The 21,313-nt window shown below is 36.1% G+C and overlaps 1 protein-coding gene across 1 annotated transcript; it reads right to left on the bottom strand.

The window, feature by feature from the left end:
• Positions 1 to 6,039: 6,039 nt before the first annotated feature.
• LOC122810905 (major histocompatibility complex class I-related gene protein-like) lies at positions 6,040 to 20,920 on the bottom strand. The gene is made up of 2 exons (XM_044082447.1): positions 20,642 to 20,920; positions 6,040 to 6,801 (listed from the first exon to the last, which is right to left on the bottom strand). Exons 1-2 carry the CDS (start codon positions 20,904 to 20,906, stop codon positions 6,485 to 6,487), a joined length of 582 nt encoding a protein of 193 aa, XP_043938382.1. The 5' UTR covers positions 20,907 to 20,920; the 3' UTR covers positions 6,040 to 6,484.
• Positions 20,921 to 21,313: the final 393 nt, after the last annotated feature.

Raw genomic sequence — 21,313 nt, 5'->3', positions numbered from 1 at the left:
ATATGTCCAAAAAAACTAATAATGTAGTAATTACCCCCCCCCCCACTAAAATGCAAGTCTCCTTGTTTACTTCTTTTGCCAAAGAAGCTGGAAGTTCAGTATGTTGTTCCAGATTTTGATTAGAGCTTCTATAAGCAGTTGCCAGTCTAAGTGTCTCCCTGTAACTTACATTTAATATGCCTAAGGCCAACCTTTCTGATTTATTGTCAATATGAATAATAATTGATGAACTAAAATACCTATCTGGTTTGCCTTTCACAAGAAAAATTCTGAAAGTCAACAATATTTACATGAGATACATCCTGGGCTTTGATACTATAATTATGTTATAATCATTCTCCAAGAGGATCATTTTTAGTTAATTTCTCTTCTTACCTAAGCTGTGAGCGTTAATATAATCCACCTACAAGGATAATCAAATTTAAAGTGCTGACGGGTTGTGTTATCCTTTGTGAGGCTCTTTCTAAACAAGATTTCACTAGTTGCTTAACTTGTCAGAAATATAAAAAACAGGAACCACAAACTTGTAAAGAATACCAACAGAATGAAAGAAGGTGGCTGATCTCTTTGTAGAAAATCCGTTTATTTAGCTCTTTCGTCCTTAGTAACAGAACTTCATCAGAATACTGAAAACACACATAGCTCCATCTTTTACACCCAGCATGCTGTTGATGGTAATTAAACAATTACAATTTTTACAACATTGTACTGGCCTTTTGGGAAATTAATTATGTCATCAATTCTGAATTTGCAAAAAAATTGGACCTTATATGGTCGCTTTTTGGATGACATCATTATTTTTTGGAATGATACATGTGAAAAATTAGACCAGTTTTTGAGTATATACACAACACCACCGACTTCTTAAAGTTTACAATGACTGTATGTAAAGAAAAACTTAACTATCTTGATGGCACTATTAGGAAAAACAAACCTAAGACCAAATTTGAATCTACTATCTACAGGAAACCTATGTATTCCAATACGTTACTACACTTCAGCAGTTGGCATCCTATCCACCAGAAAAAATCTTTAGCGAAAGGGGAGTGTGTACACTTGGCACACATTTGTGTCTGAACATAGTGAATATGAGGTTCAATGTAGCATTTTACATGACATGTTAACTAAAAGAGGGTACCCCACCCCCTTCCTGAACAATATATTCAATGTGGTAAAAGAGAAGAGGACTGGGGGTTACTACCTACCTTTATTAGGGATGCATAGGGAACAAATGCCTACAAACAGGTGGATGGGGGGCAGAGAGGTGGACCCACAGATGACTATCTTGAATACAAGGAGCTTCAGTGGCAATTGCAAACAAATGCCACTACCTACCATGAAAATATATCAATCAATCCTGTCCTAAGACTAAAAGCAGCCTTAGTTTTATAAGTATTTCATGTTTTTAATAATTTGGCATGGTGAAATGAATGTTTGTGTATATATCTGGAAAGTTTGGGACTTATCAGAAATATGTTTGCCTGTAAAGAGGCTTAAATACGACCCATCCAGACTGCATGCATTTGTGAGATGAACCACATGTTAATAATCTCAGTGTTTTATGTTAAACCTCATGATCTTAACCAGTTATTAATGTCCAGCAATCAAGGGGATGGCAGTAAACACTAGGTACACTGAATTACATTTACAGTAGTTTATTACACTAACAAAAACATCTTTCTTATGGGAATGGAAACCAAGTCATTAACACCAGCATGAATTTTTTAGAAAGTCAGAACTCTGTAGGCTAATGAATTTCTAGAGCAAGCCAGAAATATTTAGCATTTTTACACCAGGAAGGCTAGATACTAATCAACTCCTTATTAATATCAGAGGCTGAGTGATATAGTCTGTTAACACTAAAACCTCCTAGCGCCAGCACCCGTTTATTCTTCCTAACAGAACACAATTGGGGTTAGGTGGCTCTACCTCTGTATATGAATTAGAAACAGCAATTGTCTTCTCATCAGGAAGGACAGATTCATGTGGAGTACAGAGTTCCCCCAAAGTTTGGCCCTTCACTTTAACACATTTAGTATTTCAGTGTTTGTTTCTGTTGCTCTGTCTAGTGAGTGAGAGATCTTATGTATAGCCTTAGTGGGTTTTTCCCCCTTGTTATGAAGGACTGAGATACTTGAGCTTTTTAATGACTTCTAGCTAATGAGTTTGTTCATGACCAAGCAGAGTTGGATAGCTGCTCACAGCCATTCAAGTTACCATGATCACTTTATGAACCGATAACTCAGGTTTCTGAGTTGAATTAGCTTTTAGTGTATTTTGATGAGTATGGCCTGGTTAAATATCAGTGACAGTTTCATACACTTGTGCTCACATACACACACACACACACACACACACACACACACACACACACACACACACACACACACACACACACACAGATAATCGCATACTAATGTACTCTTTAAATACGACAGAAATATCACATGATCACCCAATTAGGAAACAATTACCCAATAAACTACATAATAAAACTCATTAAATGCATCTTGGTATACTCACTTGATTAACATACATTTTGAGCTTAAAGACAAATTTAAATAATCTTTTTAAAACACTTGATCATAAGGTAGGGCATAATAATCATTTACTAATTCAAACCAGGGGGTTGATGAGTTTCTAAATGTAAATGCCCATATAACTGTTTGTCATTTACCCCTCTGATATTAAACAGATGCACAACAAATTTTGTTGTGCATGGCTTACAGCTGTTATACTGTAGTCTCAGACAACAGTATTACATTGTAGCCACCACATTATAGTGAGAAAAAAAAACAGCTTTTAAAAGATGTAAACATTCCTTGCTATCGCACAAAAAAGTAATTTAAAGTGTTTGACAGCTTTTAAAGCTGTCAGTCCATCAGATGGACACTTAGCATCTGGCCACTGTCTGTGTCACACTGCTAAGTGTTTTATGTCTTTTAAAGCTATAAAAAAAACATTTCAGACTCCTAGATTTTATTCTGTAGCTTGTAGTATGCTGGAGCAGCAGGTGTTCCAAGTACTACAGAAAATTATGCTCAGATCCCTCTAGTCATAAAAAAGTAGTTATGTGTTTTTGACAGAGACATGAGTATTTACCTCTCAAGATTTACTTTATTCAACTCTTAAGGTGATTTCCACGAAACTGTTTGAAACACATAACAAGTTGGTTGTGATCTCAGAACTGTTCATACTCTTCTATATTGTTTAAAGGCAATTCTAAAATACCTTTTTTCATTCAATACTTCGTTCATTATCACAAAACATCTGACAAGTTTAAAACTGTTGCACTGAAATGGACATCTGCAATGCATTACGTTCTATTTCTTATTCTGGAAGACATAAATGTGGTCAGAGATATGGTGATGCAACTTTCATGTATTTTTTCCCACATACAATGTCAGACAATAATGATACCAAGGATGATAAACATAATTTCTAAACACTTGGAAAAGACTTTGACCGTCCTCGTACTGATCTTTATATTACAGTGTTCATTTAGACCAAGTGGGCGATTTGCTACAACCTTACCTGACAACTGAGCTCTTTTGCTTTAAGTATATTGCCAAAATCTCCCCCTGTTTGATCTATAAATAAATGTTCCACAATTCAAAACACAATTCTTTTTAATCTCCAGCATGTAAGCATATGTGTGTAAAGTGCATTATTGTTGTCACTTTTTCAGTTGTGTATTGATGTTCGTATACATCATCTGTGGCAGCCTTTTTGCACTCTTCCCAGCTCAGAAGTTGTCACAGAGGGTATATCAAGCCAAACACAATGCATCTGTTGAATTGCAGTTGTAGCTCCTTTTCTATCTGGATCATATTCCAAAAGGGTCTGCTATTGAGTCTATATTATAACAATGAAACACCATATGTTTGAACACCTAAAGATCAACACCAAAATAGCAAAATCTGAAATTCACGAACATCCACTTCCGTAAATTTTTTTTCAGAGGGAAAAAATTTGCTTGACCAACCAACAGGAAAACAGACTTTCAAACCCTAACCAAGTGGGAGGCTTTGCCCCCCACACTCCCAGATGTGGGGGGCTGTGCCTCCCACCCCCACCAACTAAATATACCAACTCTGAGATTGATCTACATTGGAGAAAAGGGCAAATTCCAGATAATGGCCAAACTAATGTTTTCCCTGTGAAAAAAATTGCGGAAGTGGCTGTTCGTGCTTTTTGGATTTTGTTCATTAGGTGTCGATGTTTAGGTGTTCAAAGAGATGGTGTTTTCGAGGTAATGCTATAGACCCCTGCTAGCAATGCAACTGCATGTTGAACTTGTTCCTCAAGTAAGTGGATAATTTGAATTATATGTATTATAATGGGAACACTTTTCTGTTTCTCATAGTTCTTTTAAATATAGTCATTTTCATTAAGGACAAAATAAGGTTTTGGACAAAATATTTTCGTTATATCAGTACTGCCTGTAATTATTTTCTGCTTGCCATACATTATATTTTTAGCACTCAGACTTTCTATAGAAGTAACTAGTGCAAAAGTGTGTAGATATTCTTTGCTATCTACTTTGTTTTGAACAATTTAAATATCAGATCTATTGTTTTTCCTCAAAAATAGGATGTTTTTCTTCTCTTTGAGCCTTAACCTCATTTTATGTTTTTTCTATCAACTGATAATTACAACCAAGGTCTATAACATCTCAATGAGAATGACATTATAAGATGTCATCCCGGATAATCTAATAACTTGCCCTTGTATCACATTCCTATTTTTATGGTAGAGATAACTCCTACTGTGCAAATAACCATTAGTAAGTATATTCCATAAATTCTTGAATAAGACTTTTTGTTTGCATTATCCCAGACCAATTTAGCATGCACATGGCTAATTATTTTATCTCATACCACAAATGTAAATTAGAAAAATAAATGGACATTGATTGATATCAGCAGCAAAATCTTTCAAATGAGAAACAATACCATTCCATGTAAAAATAAATTGTTAATAAAATGCTGATATTAAATAACTTTTCTGAAGAAATGTCTTCCTATACAAATGTTTTTCCCATTGAACACATAGATGGTTTTCAACTCTCACCACTATTGCAACACGTTTAACTTGTTTATAATAATCATTGCCAAAAAAGAAAACACTGATAACACAAGTTTTAATACTAAAAAAGTATTAATTTCAATAGTAGAATGCCAACTATTGTACTTCCACCCCTTCACTGAGTTCCTTCGTCCGGGGGAATGCTGGTGTAAAGCAATGTAATATAAACAGTTGACAATACTAAATCTGCTCCTTTCCTAGCAGGTCCCCAAATATCTTGTACATAAGTAAGATCAGCTTGAAATATAAGATTCAATTTGCTGTTTATATAAACAGCAGTAGTCTCAAGTAGGTTCTAATCTTGCTACTGCAACAGTAAGTAAGAACAGTAGATTACTGATGCTTTTTATATTTTGGGAATCCTAAACATTATCCCTAGGATAGTGCACATACAGATATTTATATGCATCAAAGGTAATGCAGCATTATATTAACAAGTTATGTACATCACTTTTCATCTTCTTAATGTCGTCAGTGCCATGATTGGTTGTGATCATCTGGTCATGACTTTGTCCAGATGATCTCAACTGCTGGAGGAATCGTAGTGGAACCTTGTAAAACAAAACCAGGTTGACATTTACGTTTACCCTATTCTCAAGAGAAATTACTTTTGTGTGTGTGTGTGTGTGTGTGTGTGTGTGTGTGTGTGTGTGTGTGTGTGTGTGTGTGTGTTTGTAAATGGAAGTGGAGCTGATACATTGCGAAATCTAGTTTAATTTTTATTTCATGAACTCTGGCAAAAGTTCTTAAGCAGAAACTGTATAGGGTCAGACAACACATTTTTAGATTCTAAATATTTATTTTGATTTATTAAGTAACACTTCATTTCAAACAAATCAGTTTCGCAGACACACTGATAGATCATTTTGATGAAACAAAATTGTCTGCAACCAAAATAAAATTGGAAATGAAAGTGTTTGAGTATGCCTTTATAAGAAGAAATAGTGATACACATGTAGTACTGTGGGCTTAGTCTTTTTAATTTTAATATTATCATATAAGAGCCATTACACCCAAGAATCTCATTCAAAGTGTGTTCCTAAAACTTTTGTCTGATTAACTGATTTGCTCCATCATGTACTACACAGACTGAAGTTGTAGGAATCAAGGCATAGGAAACATGATAAAACACCTGATGCATAGATTATAGCTTAACCTACTTGTCAGTATAATCAGCTCTCTTCAAGAATGCTTTTTCTCATTGCATAGTATTTTTTAAGGCTAATATTTCCTGTTTTTTTTAACAGCAAGTAAAGGTGATACAGTTTGAAGAAAATAGAACCTAAATGATCTTGGTATTCATGTGTGACTGTTTCAAACACATTAACTTCATCATATTTTATATTAGCCTGTCCTTTATGTAATTTCATTACTTTTATTTCAGTTTTTCAGTTATTTATGTTTCTTTGGAAAACATCAACTTTTTGATGTACTTACTATGAGAAATTATCATTACTTTATCCAAACTGCTGTGTTGAATCTCACAAGAGTAGAGATTTTCATCAGCTGAGTTTGTCTCAGATCTCTTCTTGATTTGGTATGTGTCATCCCAGTTTGGTAAAATGTAGGTCTGTACATTCTCCATGATGTCCTTTCCATTTCTGACCCATCTTAAATCAATATGATGGGGATAAAATCCTGTGGCAATGCAACTGACGTAAGTCACAGTGGTGGAGGTTTTCTTTTCTAATATCTTTGCAACTGGTGGCAGTGCTGTAAGAAGCAAAAATTAAGTATAATTAAAAAGACATGTTTATAAAAACTTTTACAATGATTGGCAGTTATCCTTCCTCCGATTAATTAATACTCTTGAAATCTAATAATAGTAAAACTCATGCATGAATCCAGGATAAACTACAACAAACTCTATTAGGGCTAACTGGAACTCACCTGGTGAGCCAACAATTATTATTGTAATCTGTCATTCCTTTCTCAAACACACAGAGGATACACAATAAAAATAAAGGTTCCAGTGGCACACATGGACTTTTTGACCCTCTTCATCTCCTCATTTCACATGTATAAGTAGCAAATTATTTCTTTTTATTGCCGCTCTCCTTTTTTTTCTCCCAACTTTTCCAATTGCAGACTTACCACTGTCCTATACATTTGTAAATAACCCACATTTATGAACTCATCACACTCTCAGAAATGTATATACCACCCGTGCACTTTCTTGCTTTCTTGTAAAATCCTTGAACTTCTTAAAATGGGAAAGAACAACAGTGCAGAATTTACCATTGATGCCTCACAGGGCTTAGTTTTCTGGTCTATTTCCTGGTTGGAGCTATTTATGTGCAGATTCTGCATGCCCTTGCTTTGTTGGTATGGGCATTTTGCTGGGTGAATAGTTTTTTTCTACATCCCACATGCATGCCATCAAATGAATTGGAAATCTTCTAAACTGCCTGTATTTGTGTTTGTGTGTGCATATGCACATGTGTGTGTCTGCAGTGTATAACTGAGTTTGTGGTTGGCAACAGATGGAGTGCCATTCTGTCCAAGATGAGTTGTTTGCTTTGACCCCCCCCCCCACACACACACACACACACACTTACCAGGATAGGCCTTAGCTCCCTCTCAACTCTGAACAGGATAAAGTGGGTATCAGAGAATGAATAGCAGAATGATTTTAATATCCCACTGCATCTTAATTCTGAAATGTACAGACCTTTCACATTGATCATCTTTGGTTAATTGGACCATATTCTGAATAAGATTAACAAAGTTAGTTAACAAAGTTGTCCAATGTATCTGGATGATACTGCTTCCAAAAATACCAAATCACACAAAGGAAACAACACTGATAACACAGGCCTACTTAAACCAATCAAAAATGACTCCACAGAATGCTGCCTCACCAGTCCTATGCATAGACATGACACTACATCAGTTGTTTTAATATTTCAAAATTAACTGCTTCTGAAATATTAAAAGTCCTATTCTTGGCACATTTCCTTACCTTTACCTGTGCCCTAATAATCCCGAACTTAAATAATGCTAACACTGAGACTGTACAGCCTTAGGAAAAAGTTAACCTATTAACTCCCTCTTTCCTATTTCACCTCCCCTGTTTAAGTGCAAATTCAAAGTTGTTGTAATTAAGGTTGGGGAAAGGGGTTTGCCACCTGCTAAAATTCTTATAAGTGCTTGCCATTTTCTTTTTCAGTTAAAGTTCTTCTTTTTGTTTGCATTTCACTTGCTTAGTCTGCTTCAAATATTGCAGTTTTTTGACATGCAATATTCAACTGAGTTGTATCAGTGAAGTGGTATTCATTGCATAGTCAGACTTGTTGATTCAAATAGATATGACAGCATTTTTTTCAGCAAATGTAAAAAAAAAAAAACTAAAATATTTATTAACATAATGTAAAGAAGATTCTAGTCACATCCCCATCGAGTAGGAATATAAAAATAATTGGTAAAATATGTATTGTTTATTCCAAAGTAGCGGCATATGTAAAGTGATCAAAATTTGATACCATATGAATGCATTTGTAAAATAACATGCTGGAACTACAGCAACAAATATAAATGGGTTGAGAACATTACAGGAAACCACTGAAAAGGAGAAATTTACAATCACTTGAGGATGCCAGAGAGGGCACATCTATATCCTTCATGACACACGTGTATGAGCACGCAGAAATATTCAGACGCTGCCTTGCTAGTAGACATAACCAGGAATAAGAATAAAATATCATAAAAAAATTTGTATGCATATATCTATATCGATGTGTAGGTATATGGGTGTATTTGTATACATCGAATATATCCATAGTTGACATGCCAAGCATCAACATCTTCATGTCAAAACTGTGTACATAAGCTTCCGTTAAAAAGGAATAATTAGTAGAGCATATACATATAAAATATTGCATGTTAATTATAAGAATCAATCAGAGGAGGCGAGAAAGGATTGGGAAGAGAGACTGGACAAGCAATTCACAAACAAATATGGGAGGATATATGTCTGTCTCCCAAATATGCAACAAAATTTAGAAGATTTAGGATTTTTGTTTGGAAATGTTTGCATAGATATTTTTATACCCCAAGTAGACACCATAGAATCTTTCCACAGGTAGACAGGAAATGTTGGAGGTGTGATGGTGAAGAAAGAGATAATTGAGAACATATTTTCTGGGAGTACGGTGAGTTTTCAGACTTTATGGATTCCCTGCGGGATGCACTGCCAGAGATACTGGGTGGGCAGATTGGTGTGATGAGGGAGATGATTTTTCCTGAGCTATGATACAAAATTGGAATTTCCTAGACGCGGCAAGGTCTTGCTCTGTCTAATAATGGTGGCTGCCAAAAAAGTAATTACTAGAAAATGGAAATCAAAATCTAAACCAACTATATTAGAAGTTGTGAATGTAGTAACAGAGATAAAACAACTGGAACTGAGATCTTTAGAAAAGGGCAGGAGCAAACTATATAGGAAAAAATGGGAATTGTGGGAATAATACATACAAGGGAGGAATGAGATTTAAAAGAAGGCAGGACTTAAATGAGCTATCTACTATTTGACTGAAAATGATTGGGTATATTATAAATTATGTATAATGTTTGCAACTGGGAATGTAGTTTGTGGTGTAAAATGCTTGCAGCAAGATTTGTGTCAGTGTGGTTTGTTTTCATTTATACAAATATATGATTGTCTGTGTGGTAAGTGATGGTTTAATAAAGATGTTTCTTGTTATAAAAAGGCAGTAATTCATTAATTTATGTAATGTTGCTTAGGTTATATGATACATAGCAATATATGTGAAGCATAATGTTTGTAATAGTGAACTTAATACAATTTGATTACTTTTATATAAGTGTAAATTTGCCTATGTCAGAAGTGAAATGCAATAAAAGTGTTTAAAAAAACAGTGTACATTGACAAGCAACTATGCATGTGTTGAGAAACACCCTTGGTACATGAAAAAAAAAAACAAATAAAACATTTATACCACATAAACATAGTGTAAAGGCATATTCCCCAAATGTGAGAATTGTTCATTCTCGGACATCTTTCAACCAGCTGGTTAGATGATCATAAACGGTCAACTAAACAGCTGTTGACCTAACACACATTCAACCAATGGGATTGAACCCATACATACATACATGTGTGTGTGTGTGTGTGTGTGTGTGTGTGTGTATGTATATATATATATATATATATATATATATATATATATATATATATATATATACACATACACATAACCAACTGACCATACATTCCCCTCATATGTTTTAGTGTATTCATTTTTAATAAAGGAGACCCTTTCTGCACTGCGTTTGAAACAGCTGTTAGGAACCATCATTCAGGAAGGCACAGAGTAGTCCCCACCTTTAGCCCTTCTTCTTGCTCATCTTTGGGTTGGGATCTGGCTTAACCTCTTATGTAGAGGTCATCTGTGCTTCAGGATGGATCCTGTCTATACAGCACTCCCACGTCTGTGAATTTCACTTCATGTTAGATAAGGCTATGAGCTATTTTTGTTGTTAGTCTATATCCCAACCTCCTGGTGGCTGTCAGCACTCATGTCACTGCAGGGCCCTCCTAGGCTCTCCTTAGAACATGCATGTTCCCTTAAGCATGCAATGGTAAGTACCAGTACTGGCTTGGGAATACCAAGCCATTTTACTAGTTCTTCACTGTACCTTTGTTGCCTATAAACCTCCATATGCTGGATGAGGGCAGCTAATTTGACTATCACTTTTTATCCGAAGGATGGGCAAGTTGAGACTGGTCACTCATTACTGCCTTCCACTGCCCAACACCTCTAGCATCTGAGACATTATTCATACTCATAGTCTACCTGGGTCACTTACTTTCTATGCTGCATAGCAAATAAAAAGTTGTTTAATTAAAACCTTTATCTCCCAATATGTGGTATCTGACCATAGGAAAACTTTCTGACAGTCATCAGGTTATTCCCCCCAGGGTGCAAAAATTGCATGAAGAATACTGACTGATACTGACAATTTGAGCTGCTGATCATGCGTTTAACTCTATTCCTTCCCATACTAAACTCTGTCAAAAGTGTACTTTTGACTCTTGCTCTTTCTTATCCATCTCTGCAAAGTATTTATAGCTGCAGACTGTTCTGTTAGTTTTCTATATAATTACATTAGTAATGCATGCTTAGAAGCTGGAAACTGTTTGTTTCTGATACTCAGAGGCATGCCTGGCTCTGGTCTGTCACACTTATTCTGTTCCCCAACCCCCAATTCCCATCCACCCCACCTCCTCTACATTTATCTTAATCATCCACAATCACCTAATCATACTCAGCCAATCAACTTCAGCCCTGTGCAGTACTCTTTCTTTTCATTACCTAACACTCATGCTAACAAATCAGCTTTACTAATTTACTCTAGAGCTTACTCCCACCTACAACTTACAATACCTGCTTATCTTTTATAACCTCTAGTGTCCTACTGTTACCTCTCCCAAAATCCACGTTTGCATTACCTTTATTTCTCTTGCTGTTACCACTCTGCCATCTTATATCCTCTCACTCCCTCCAACTAATTTGATTCTTCCCACAAGCACACACAATCCAGAATAAAATTGCAGTCCCTGTCATCACATCATATCACCACACCCCTTTCACAACACAAACACTGACCTGTTTAAAATTAGATGCCTGAATTACAACCCCTTTCTCCAAAAACTTGGCATAATAAATAAGCATAAATTCAATGGCTATACTTCCTCACTTAATAAAACCACTGAACCTTAGTAGTGACATCCATCCTAATTCAGGCCCCAAGAAAGAACCACAAAACTCAATCTTTTCATCTTTTCACTGAAGTTATCTGATTTCTCTCCCTTTACCTCTCTTAATAGGGCATCTAGTTTACTGGTCTTAAACATAAATGCACAAAACATCTGTAACAAATTGTCTGACTTCAGTGTGTGTATTGCCCTCTATTCCAAAGACATGCATCTGGAGCATTTCTCCCAGGGCCTCCACTGAAAATTGGCTCATTCCAAGTTGGACTTTCCCAGTTAACAAATGTTAAATAAATAAATAAATAAATTCCAATAACTTTCTAACAGTAACAGAAACCTGGGTCAAACAAGACATGAAAGATGAAGAAATCCTGCCTCTTGGTTTCAACAGCCTTAGGTTTGACAGAATAAATAAAAGGGGAGGCAGTGTGGCCATCATCTATAAAAGCACTTTCAACGTCATTCTTTGTTCACTTATTCCCCCCAAAATTTATAAAAGAGGTAAAACCGGCAAAAAATAACACTGTAATAAAATACAAACCAGCTTACGGATTTTAAGATGGCTTAGAAATCATATTTTAAAAAACAAATTAAATCAGAAAAACAATCCTATTATGCCAGTCTTCAGAATAAATATCAAAATAACCCTAAATTGTTGTGGACCACAACAAATAATATACTCCACCCCGACCACAGTCCCACACCTCTGCCAAACACAAACAGCATTACTGATAGGGCCACACTACCACATCTCGGCCAAACACAAACAGCACTATTTTTTTGAAAGGACTACTACTACTCAGATCAGTAACCACTTTGTCAAAATAGTACATAGCTTACTCAAAGATAGGTTACTCTTTCACCCTATCAATCCGTACTGAAAACATTCCTCTGTCTTTCAAGTTTGAACCTCTCCCAATCAAAACCATTAAAACATATCTTCAAAACCTGAAATCCACCACCTTAGCCACTGGTAATCTACCAAGTGAATGTATTAAAATGACAGCAGATGCATTAGGTCTATATTATAATATCAAAGTTACGGAACTTCGAATACAGTATGGTCGACACCATATTGTCGAAGTTCCGTAACTTCGAAAATAAAAAAGAAATTAAAACTTTAAATCTTTACCCCCACACCCCCCGCTACTTAAATATACCAACTCCAAGATCGCACTTTAATGTAGTATGGTGCAGGAAAGGGAAGATTTCCATTTCCTGCACTGTAGCGCAATCTCGTAGTTGGTATATTAGCGAGGGGTGTGGGGGGTGCAGGGGGGCTTGCCCCCCCTGCCTACACCCATTAGGTTTTTTTTTATAAATTGTTTTTTATTACATTTCGACTATTTAATGGTTCGATGCATAAAGTTCGATCTTTATACATTCGATCCATTAAACAGTCGAGATTATGATATAGAGCCGATGTATTTACTTATACTATTTCCATCCCAATAAATCATTTAGTATCAGAGAACTAACTATGTCCCTTCAGTCTGGAAAAAAAAACATTATTTCTCTGCACAAAGCTGGCAATTCCACTGTATTTCCAACTAGGCTCCATAGCTATCCTAGCTCCTCTATTTAAGGTTTTTGAAAAATTTAGCCATTTTCAGCTTCTCAACTACTTTAGCAATAATCATTATCAAACTTAACATGGTTTTCGTTCCCACCATAGCACAAACATTGCCATCCTCAGCTTCACTAATACCATAGACTTTCACAGAAATACAGGTAACCTTGTCTCGTCTCTTTTCGTAGACTTATCTAAAGCTTTTGACACAGTTTCTTTTCAAAAATTACCAACCATACCCTCTTGGTTAGAGCTTGCTCACTCATCCCTCTCATGGGTTCAGAGTGACCTATCAAATAGGCAACAAACTGTAAAATGGTAAAACAGTCATCATTTCTCCCATCTCTGTTGATGTTCCTCAAGGATCAATACTAGGACCATTGCTGTTTAACATTTTTATAAATGATCTCCACACTGGAAATAAGCATGCTAGCATAGTTTAATATTCAGATGATTCTACCCTCATCAGATCAGCTCTTAAAATACTTGTACCTTCAGCAGGTCACTCGACCCCTTCACAACTATTGAGCCATGGTTAAACACCTCCAACCTAATCCAAAATGCAAAGAATACCAAGTTAATGATGTTCTTACCAAAACAGTACCAAAAACAAAAAAAAAACCCTTACCATTACATCAAAAGACAATAGTACAATAGAAATAGTACCACAGACTAAATTGTTGGGTGTTGCTATAGATGAAAACCTAAAATTTGAGCATCATATTCTTCATGCCATTAAAAAATCACACCATAGACTTGGTGTACTTTGTGATGATTGGGGAGAGATGGGCGAAGGCTGCCAGCCTAGTCAAATAGAATTTGATATATAACTCTGGCATTTGTAAATAAATGTAAAATACAGGCATGTTTCTTGAGTGAAAAAGAATATGGTGAAATGTGGAACTGCAAAATATGTGACAACATTGCACTCTACTGGCCCAGTGAAGCATGTTGTGACCCTTTCATGTTAGAATTCGGCTCCAGTGCATCTGGATGAAGGTTTCATGCCCATTGTTTTAAGGCTAAAGTTTATGACCAGAATTTAGATGTGGAATGTGCTTTATTGCTCTAGTTTCTGTTAGAATATACATGTGAAATGCCTTGTATTGTTGTAAGTTTCTGAGCAGGTGTTAGATTGCTAAATAATGCATTTTGTGGTCTGAGAACTCAAGACCAGGTGTTAAGATGATACAATATGAATAATGGGAAAACCTGAGTGTAAAAAATGATGTAATTTGGGAGGGCTTTAGAGACATGTTTGTTAGTAATGTTTAAATACTATTTCTCACAAGAGACTTGGAGAATTTTGATCTTGATATCCAACTTATCAGCACTCTGCCTTATGCTCACATGTAAGTTTTAGCACTGTGATTTCTTGTAGGAATAGTTAAAGCTAGTAAAGATTAATTAGGTATTTTCCTTTGAAATCAGACCTGTCCTACTGTATTATTTTAAGTTTCTGTGTGATCTCTGAACTCTTAGATACCTCTGTGGTGTAGTAGTTTTGTTTTGTGTTTTAATTATTTTTTTATTAAATATTTTAAAAACCTTTACCTGTGGCTGGTTTGTGTAGAGATAAGCTCTAGAGTACATTGCATATTTATAGAGTTTATTGTAATAGGCCACTCTAATAAGCCTTAGACTGTATAGTCACATTACCAATTGGATAATAATATTGCACAGTAATAATTGGACACCCTTTTAAGGGCCTTTTAGTAGCTGATATTATTAGCTGGGTGGCAGTAATTACTACTGTATAGTCTGGGTAAAGGGGCACAGCTGGAGAATCTGTGTCAGCCTTTCCCAGGAGTGTCTGTGAAGCTGTATAAATACTTATCGCAAAGTGCGGGTGTGTTGTCAGCTGTTTGGCAGGGACACGAAGGATTGGTTGGACAGAGAGGGTACTGGAGGTTCTAGCTTGCCCAGCTAGGCTGAGACCTGGACCCTATAGCTGTGCCAGTGGGGAGTCTTATTGGGGACCTGGTGAGCAAAGGAGCAACCAGCCCCAGACTGACTGTGATCTCTGTGTGCGCTTAAGGGAAATTGTACTTTACTGTGTTTATTAGTTATCCTTTTCTCTTCTATGAGATGACCTCCCTGGTGTTAGTGGTGAGGATTGAGGCTCCTTGATTGCTGGGCCAGGGCACAGTCTTCACACACTTTATCATGGTAGTCCATATCCCTCAGAACCTGTAAGGAAAACCATAGCTTTATCTTATCTTCTCCCAACACTTCTTTAGGCAGCTCACATTCTTACTAACCTGCACTCTACATATATGAAGAAACTGGATGCATGCTTCAACAAGATAACTAAATTCACAACTAACTAACCTCCCATCCAGAAAACATCCCTGTGTTGCCCTTAAACAGTGACACTCGATTGAGCTTCCACAGTGTCTCTCCTACATACAACATATTACTGGACAAAACCTAATTTATAAACCCCAAAGCTGCCCATATTAAACAACATTTTTCTGCATTACTTACCTACAGAGGAACTGCATTCAAGAAATAAATTTCTCCTAATTTCTAGTAAATCTAAAACCATATCTTGTGACCCACTTTTGTCAAGTTATGTCACTAAACTGTGAAACAAAGTACCGGATGGACTATGATAACTAGAAAAACTGAAATCCTTTAAAACCAGACCCAAACAATATCTGCCTAGCTCTTGGTTATAGCCCTGCTCTGCACCTAGATAATCATACCACCTCCAACCATAAAATGGCCAACCACAGAACCTGGCATCCTTTTCTGAAATAATCATACACACTCATTGCTCTCACTGTATATTCTTAGAACCATTCTCATTTCTACTTGTATATAGCCAACGTGTACATTTCTGCCTCCTGTTTTTGCATATATCATATGTATGCCATTTTTTCTTTTCTTTCCCTTTTTTTGTAAAAGACTATGTCTGTTTATGCAAACTTTTTGCATTTTTCAAACCCATTTTGGGTAGTTTAAAAATTGTAATCACGTGCTATGTTTCTAATGTTTTAAGGTTTAATATGTAAACATGGAGCTTTTTTCCCTGGGCCACTGATGAGAAGGGGTTTTGCCAATCACAAACAAAACAAATAAATAATACTGGAGTTTGTGTGTGTGTGTGTGTGTGTGTGTGTGTGTGTGTGTGTGTGTGTGTGTGTGTGTGTGTGCGCATATCTATATCTATATATATATATATATATATATATATATATATATATATATATATATATATATATATAAAAGCTGTCACATTGTTGGCACAATGCCACATATACAATTGCTCTGCTGTTACAGTTCTCTCTAAAGGACATCTTGAATGGTTTTCCTTTTATAGAGAATCTATCACCCATAAGTTTGTGCTTACAGTACGTGTACCCATCACATCTGTACAAACCCACATTTCTCTGTGGCTTACCGACCTCCCCTTCAAATATATACTTAAGGGTACATCTCCTTCTATAAATGATAGAGGGGGCTTCGGCCACCTTATCTCTGATATCCCTAGCCTCTCTTAAAATCACCCAGTTCTTTTTGAGTATATTGCTTATGATGTTACTATCCAAGCTAAACGTAGTTATGAAGGATACAGAATAGTTCTTAATGTTATTACCGTCATCCTCGTTATTACTGATCTGCCCCCGATGGTACCATTAAGCAAAGGTAAAAAATGCCCCATACATCTCTTATAGGAGGCCTCCTGAACCTGCTCATCAATAAGTGACTCAGAATAACCAACTATTGAGGAACATGTGCTTCATAGTCCCACATTCTTCCTCAAAATGCTGATCCAATGTGATCTGATGGGCCAATTGGCCCTTGACCACCACCTTTTTCGGGATGAAGGATTGCAAGCTACTAAAATTAAACAAATTGTTAGAATAGGTAGGTTTTCCATATATCTGGGATACATATCTTTTGTTGTGAGCATCCATCTTTAACAAAACATCCAAATAAGATAGGGCATTACTATCAAAATTATGGCTGAAAAACAAAAAAGTCATAGTCCCATTGATATATTCAATACATTCACCTATTTCACTTTCCTGACCCTTCCAAACAATAAATATATCATCCAAAAAACATAAATTGAGTTTAAGATGTTCTCTGAAAGGGGCGGTATGAATATATCTATGCTCCAATTCTAACATAATGATAGTAGCAAAGAGGGACCCTACCTGGGATCCAATGATGATCCCCTCCCTCTGTAAAAAATATTTACCGTCAAACCAGATAAAATTATTTTTGAGGATTAAGTCGATCAATTCCTCATATAAGTTAATGTTATCCTGTTCCAAGCCTTTCCTGCTGAGATATTCCGTAAACCACAAAATTCCAGTCTCATGCAGAATAATGGTATAAAGATCTTTTATGTCGATGGTAATCAGTATATTGTTTATGTCAAATTCCAGATTATTTATCTTGTCCAAAATTGCCAGGGGTCCCTACATAAACTATGCTAATTTTCTAATAAGGGTTTCAATTTAGTGTCAAGAAATTGTGTACTAGCACAAGATATGGATCCCCTCCCATCAACAATTGGTTGCATGGGAGGATCTTGAATACTTATATGAATCTTAGGAACGCAGAACATTGTTGTTGTTTTTGGTGCCACAATATTTAAAAAATTAAATTCATCCCATGTAATTCGGTTCTCAATGAACATAGCATTAATTTGTGCATTGATTTGGCCATATGCTGTATTCAGTTCATTTAAACTTGATTGTATGTATGTCACAGGGTGTACTATGGAAAAATCCTCTTTTTGTAGTTGGCTGTGTCCATTAATACAAGGCCACCCCCTTTGTCCGGGGTCATGATGCGTATGTCCTGACTCCTAAGGTAAGCCAGTAAATCTTGTTCATACTCCATTAGGTTACAAACCCCTAACCCTTTATTGTTGGTCAAATTGTTCCTTAAGTCCAACTCGCAAATCTTTTTGAATAATAACAATAATGGATGTAAGGGCAGATTGAAAATGCTGGCTACCTTAAATGTATGAAAAATGTCAGGTATGTCATTGAACATTAGAGAGAGAGATTAAGCTTTCTTAGGTACAGTTTGAGTTCAATATAGTTTGTGTCATTGTGGCTCTCCTATCTGGCACAAACAAAATGCCCTTGGAAAATAATTATACACATTGTAAGGCCAATGGTACATCAGCATAGTTATAAATTTTAAAGTCCCCTGCCATACTAACCAAAATATTCACCTTATTAAAATTCTCCTTAGTCACATCACCAGGTGCAGAGGAATTTCCCATTATCACCTCCTCCCACTCTGATTGCCCTGTGATTGGTTGGGTGTTTGGAGCTGGGTCTGAACAGCTTCAGTATGTTGGTTCAGTCATGGGGACATTAGTAATCAACTGTTTCCCCATTGATTGTTGTTGTAACCCCTCTCCCTTATTCTTTCCAATCTCCGTAAAGGGTGATTCATTAAAGAGGGGGTTACCAGCAAGCACACTGTAGTTATTCAGTTTATTATACATGCCATTCCATGCCAGATTGCTACTACTCACACCATTATAAGGTCGACAGTAATTGTCATATTGATTAAATCTCTTAGATCCTCAAGTTTAAGAGCTTGGTGGAGGCAGGTAGGCTTCTGCATGCACCAGCCTATCTATTTCCAGTTTCTTAATTTTTTGTATTCCTGGTGGTCATAAGCTTGTGATCAACAGTAGTAAAAACACAAACATGTTCAGCCTTAAAATTCTCATATTGGACATTACTAGTAATAATATTATCTAATTCATTCACCTCTGGTAATAAGTTGTCAATTAATTTTGAATTGAGTCTTACCACAATCTCCATGTACTCGCAGCCCATCTAGTTGAAACAATTCAATAGCTCCTGATGTAAAGGTGAATTGTTCTCCATGCTGGCTGGAAAGCAGCACATCCTAAGACCCTTAGGCACCCTCCAAACCTTAATGGACTCCAAGAAGTTTGCATTTTCAAGCAAGAATTTTATGGCTGAAGTCCATGTTAAGTACCGGATGAAAGTACTCAACTTTGGATTTTTTGGATACATATTAACCAGGCTCGAAACTAGATTGTTTTTGCTGGATTTGGATTATATATTGGTAAATATATATGTATTGATTTGTTTATTTGGTTTGAATTAGACTTTTGATGGAGTTTTTTAACCAAAGACTTGCAATTGTGTAAATCGGGCAATTCGCAGTCCAATATTAAGGTACATAGCAAAATCCTGTGGACTTTAAGGATTTGGTGTTTTATTGGATTTATCTGGAATGTTTTGTTGGACAACAATTATGGATATTTTATAATGTGGTCCATGTGGGTCAGTATCTTCCAACATCAGAGGTAAATGTACTACCCATTCAGACATGGACACTGACTTTGAATCCAAATGTATGAAGAATCTAGAATTTCAATAGACATTTTTGGCTATATGTACATTGCTGGAAAATGCATTACAGAACCAACACACTAGCAATTCAGAATACTTCTTGTGAGAATTAACCTCCCGTTTACTTACCTGCATACCATGTAACCCTAAACTAACCTTAAATATAAACCTAACAGCAACCAAAAAAAAACCATCTCAACATTAATCACAACCCTTACCTCTAGTCTTAAGGTCATTAACTTCTAAATGAACTATATCACTGACAATCAAACAAATGACATTTCATTCCATAACATTTGCACAATGCTCTAGCTTGGTGCTTCATTCACCTTAATGACAAGTGAGTAAGAAGACTGTGCCAAACCGCTGTACAGCAAACAATACATGAAAATGTAGCATACTACCTTACTGCATGTCTACCTGTTATTGTTTTTTGAACTAAACATGCACTTTCACCCATCCGAGTTTCAAATATATAGCTTTCTCTAAGGGTGTGTGTGTGTGTGTGTGTGTGTGTGTGTGTGTGTATGTGTATATGTAGATACATATTTACACACACACACACACACACACACACACACACACACACACACACACACACACACACACACACACACACACACACACACACACACACACACACACACACACACACACACACACACACGTATATATACAGTGCACTCCAAAGTATGTTTCTAATTAATCATGTAGTCATTATAAAGTGACTGGGTTCCTGCCATTGTAACAAAATACAAATAGTTACTATTTCTACATGTTATAAACAACAAACCTCTCATTGCTCTGTGCATTAGTTGATATCTAATATCAGTCTTAGATTTAGTGTATATAATATGATGAATGTGAATTATATCAACTTACCTTTCTTCTTCTCTGCAAAACATTCATTCTGAAGGTATGCCCTCAAAAGTTGAAAGCAGTGCTGTGTTAGGAAAAAGTTGAAATCATGCAGAACAAAACTGAACTTCTCCTTCAGCACAGATATGATTGGCTTAGCGGAAGCATCATCTGCTACCCAGGACCAAGTGCCATCTACAATGTCTAGGCTAAAGCAGTCACTTCCATCCACTCCAATCTTTGCATAACTTCTGTTAGCATGACTGCTGTTAAGCTCACACTTGAACATGATTTGAAGTACAGGTTTATCTGAAAATAAAGCAGAAGAAACAAATGAGTCCATAGCCACAACTCAGATCCATTTAGCTGTTATACTTCATAAAGGTGCATAAGCATACAATGTTACTTTTGGTGGTATAAAATGATTAGCTACCACTGATTAGTTACATCAAAACTGTGGAATGAAATTTTGTTGCATTGTAATTTCACAGCAGGGTGCAGAAGAACATTGGAAACGGGCATGACACTGATTACAGGCTTAACAGACTGCTTTAAAAATTTATGTGTACTCACATTCACATTTTTTTTCAGTTTCTATTATCAGATACCCTTTTATTTTAAAAGACAATCTCCAACACTGCCAACATAAACTTGTGCACTGCAGGCCTTAATCATCAACAGAAAACCTATGCTTAA

This window comes from Protopterus annectens, chromosome 9.part0 (assembly GCF_019279795.1).
Source record: "Protopterus annectens isolate FY-2018-M chromosome 9.part0, PAN1.0, whole genome shotgun sequence".
NCBI classification, from domain to species: domain Eukaryota; kingdom Metazoa; phylum Chordata; order Ceratodontiformes; family Protopteridae; genus Protopterus; species Protopterus annectens.
Note: the sequence above shows the minus strand (reverse complement) of the source record. Positions and strands in the feature narration are given on the sequence as shown.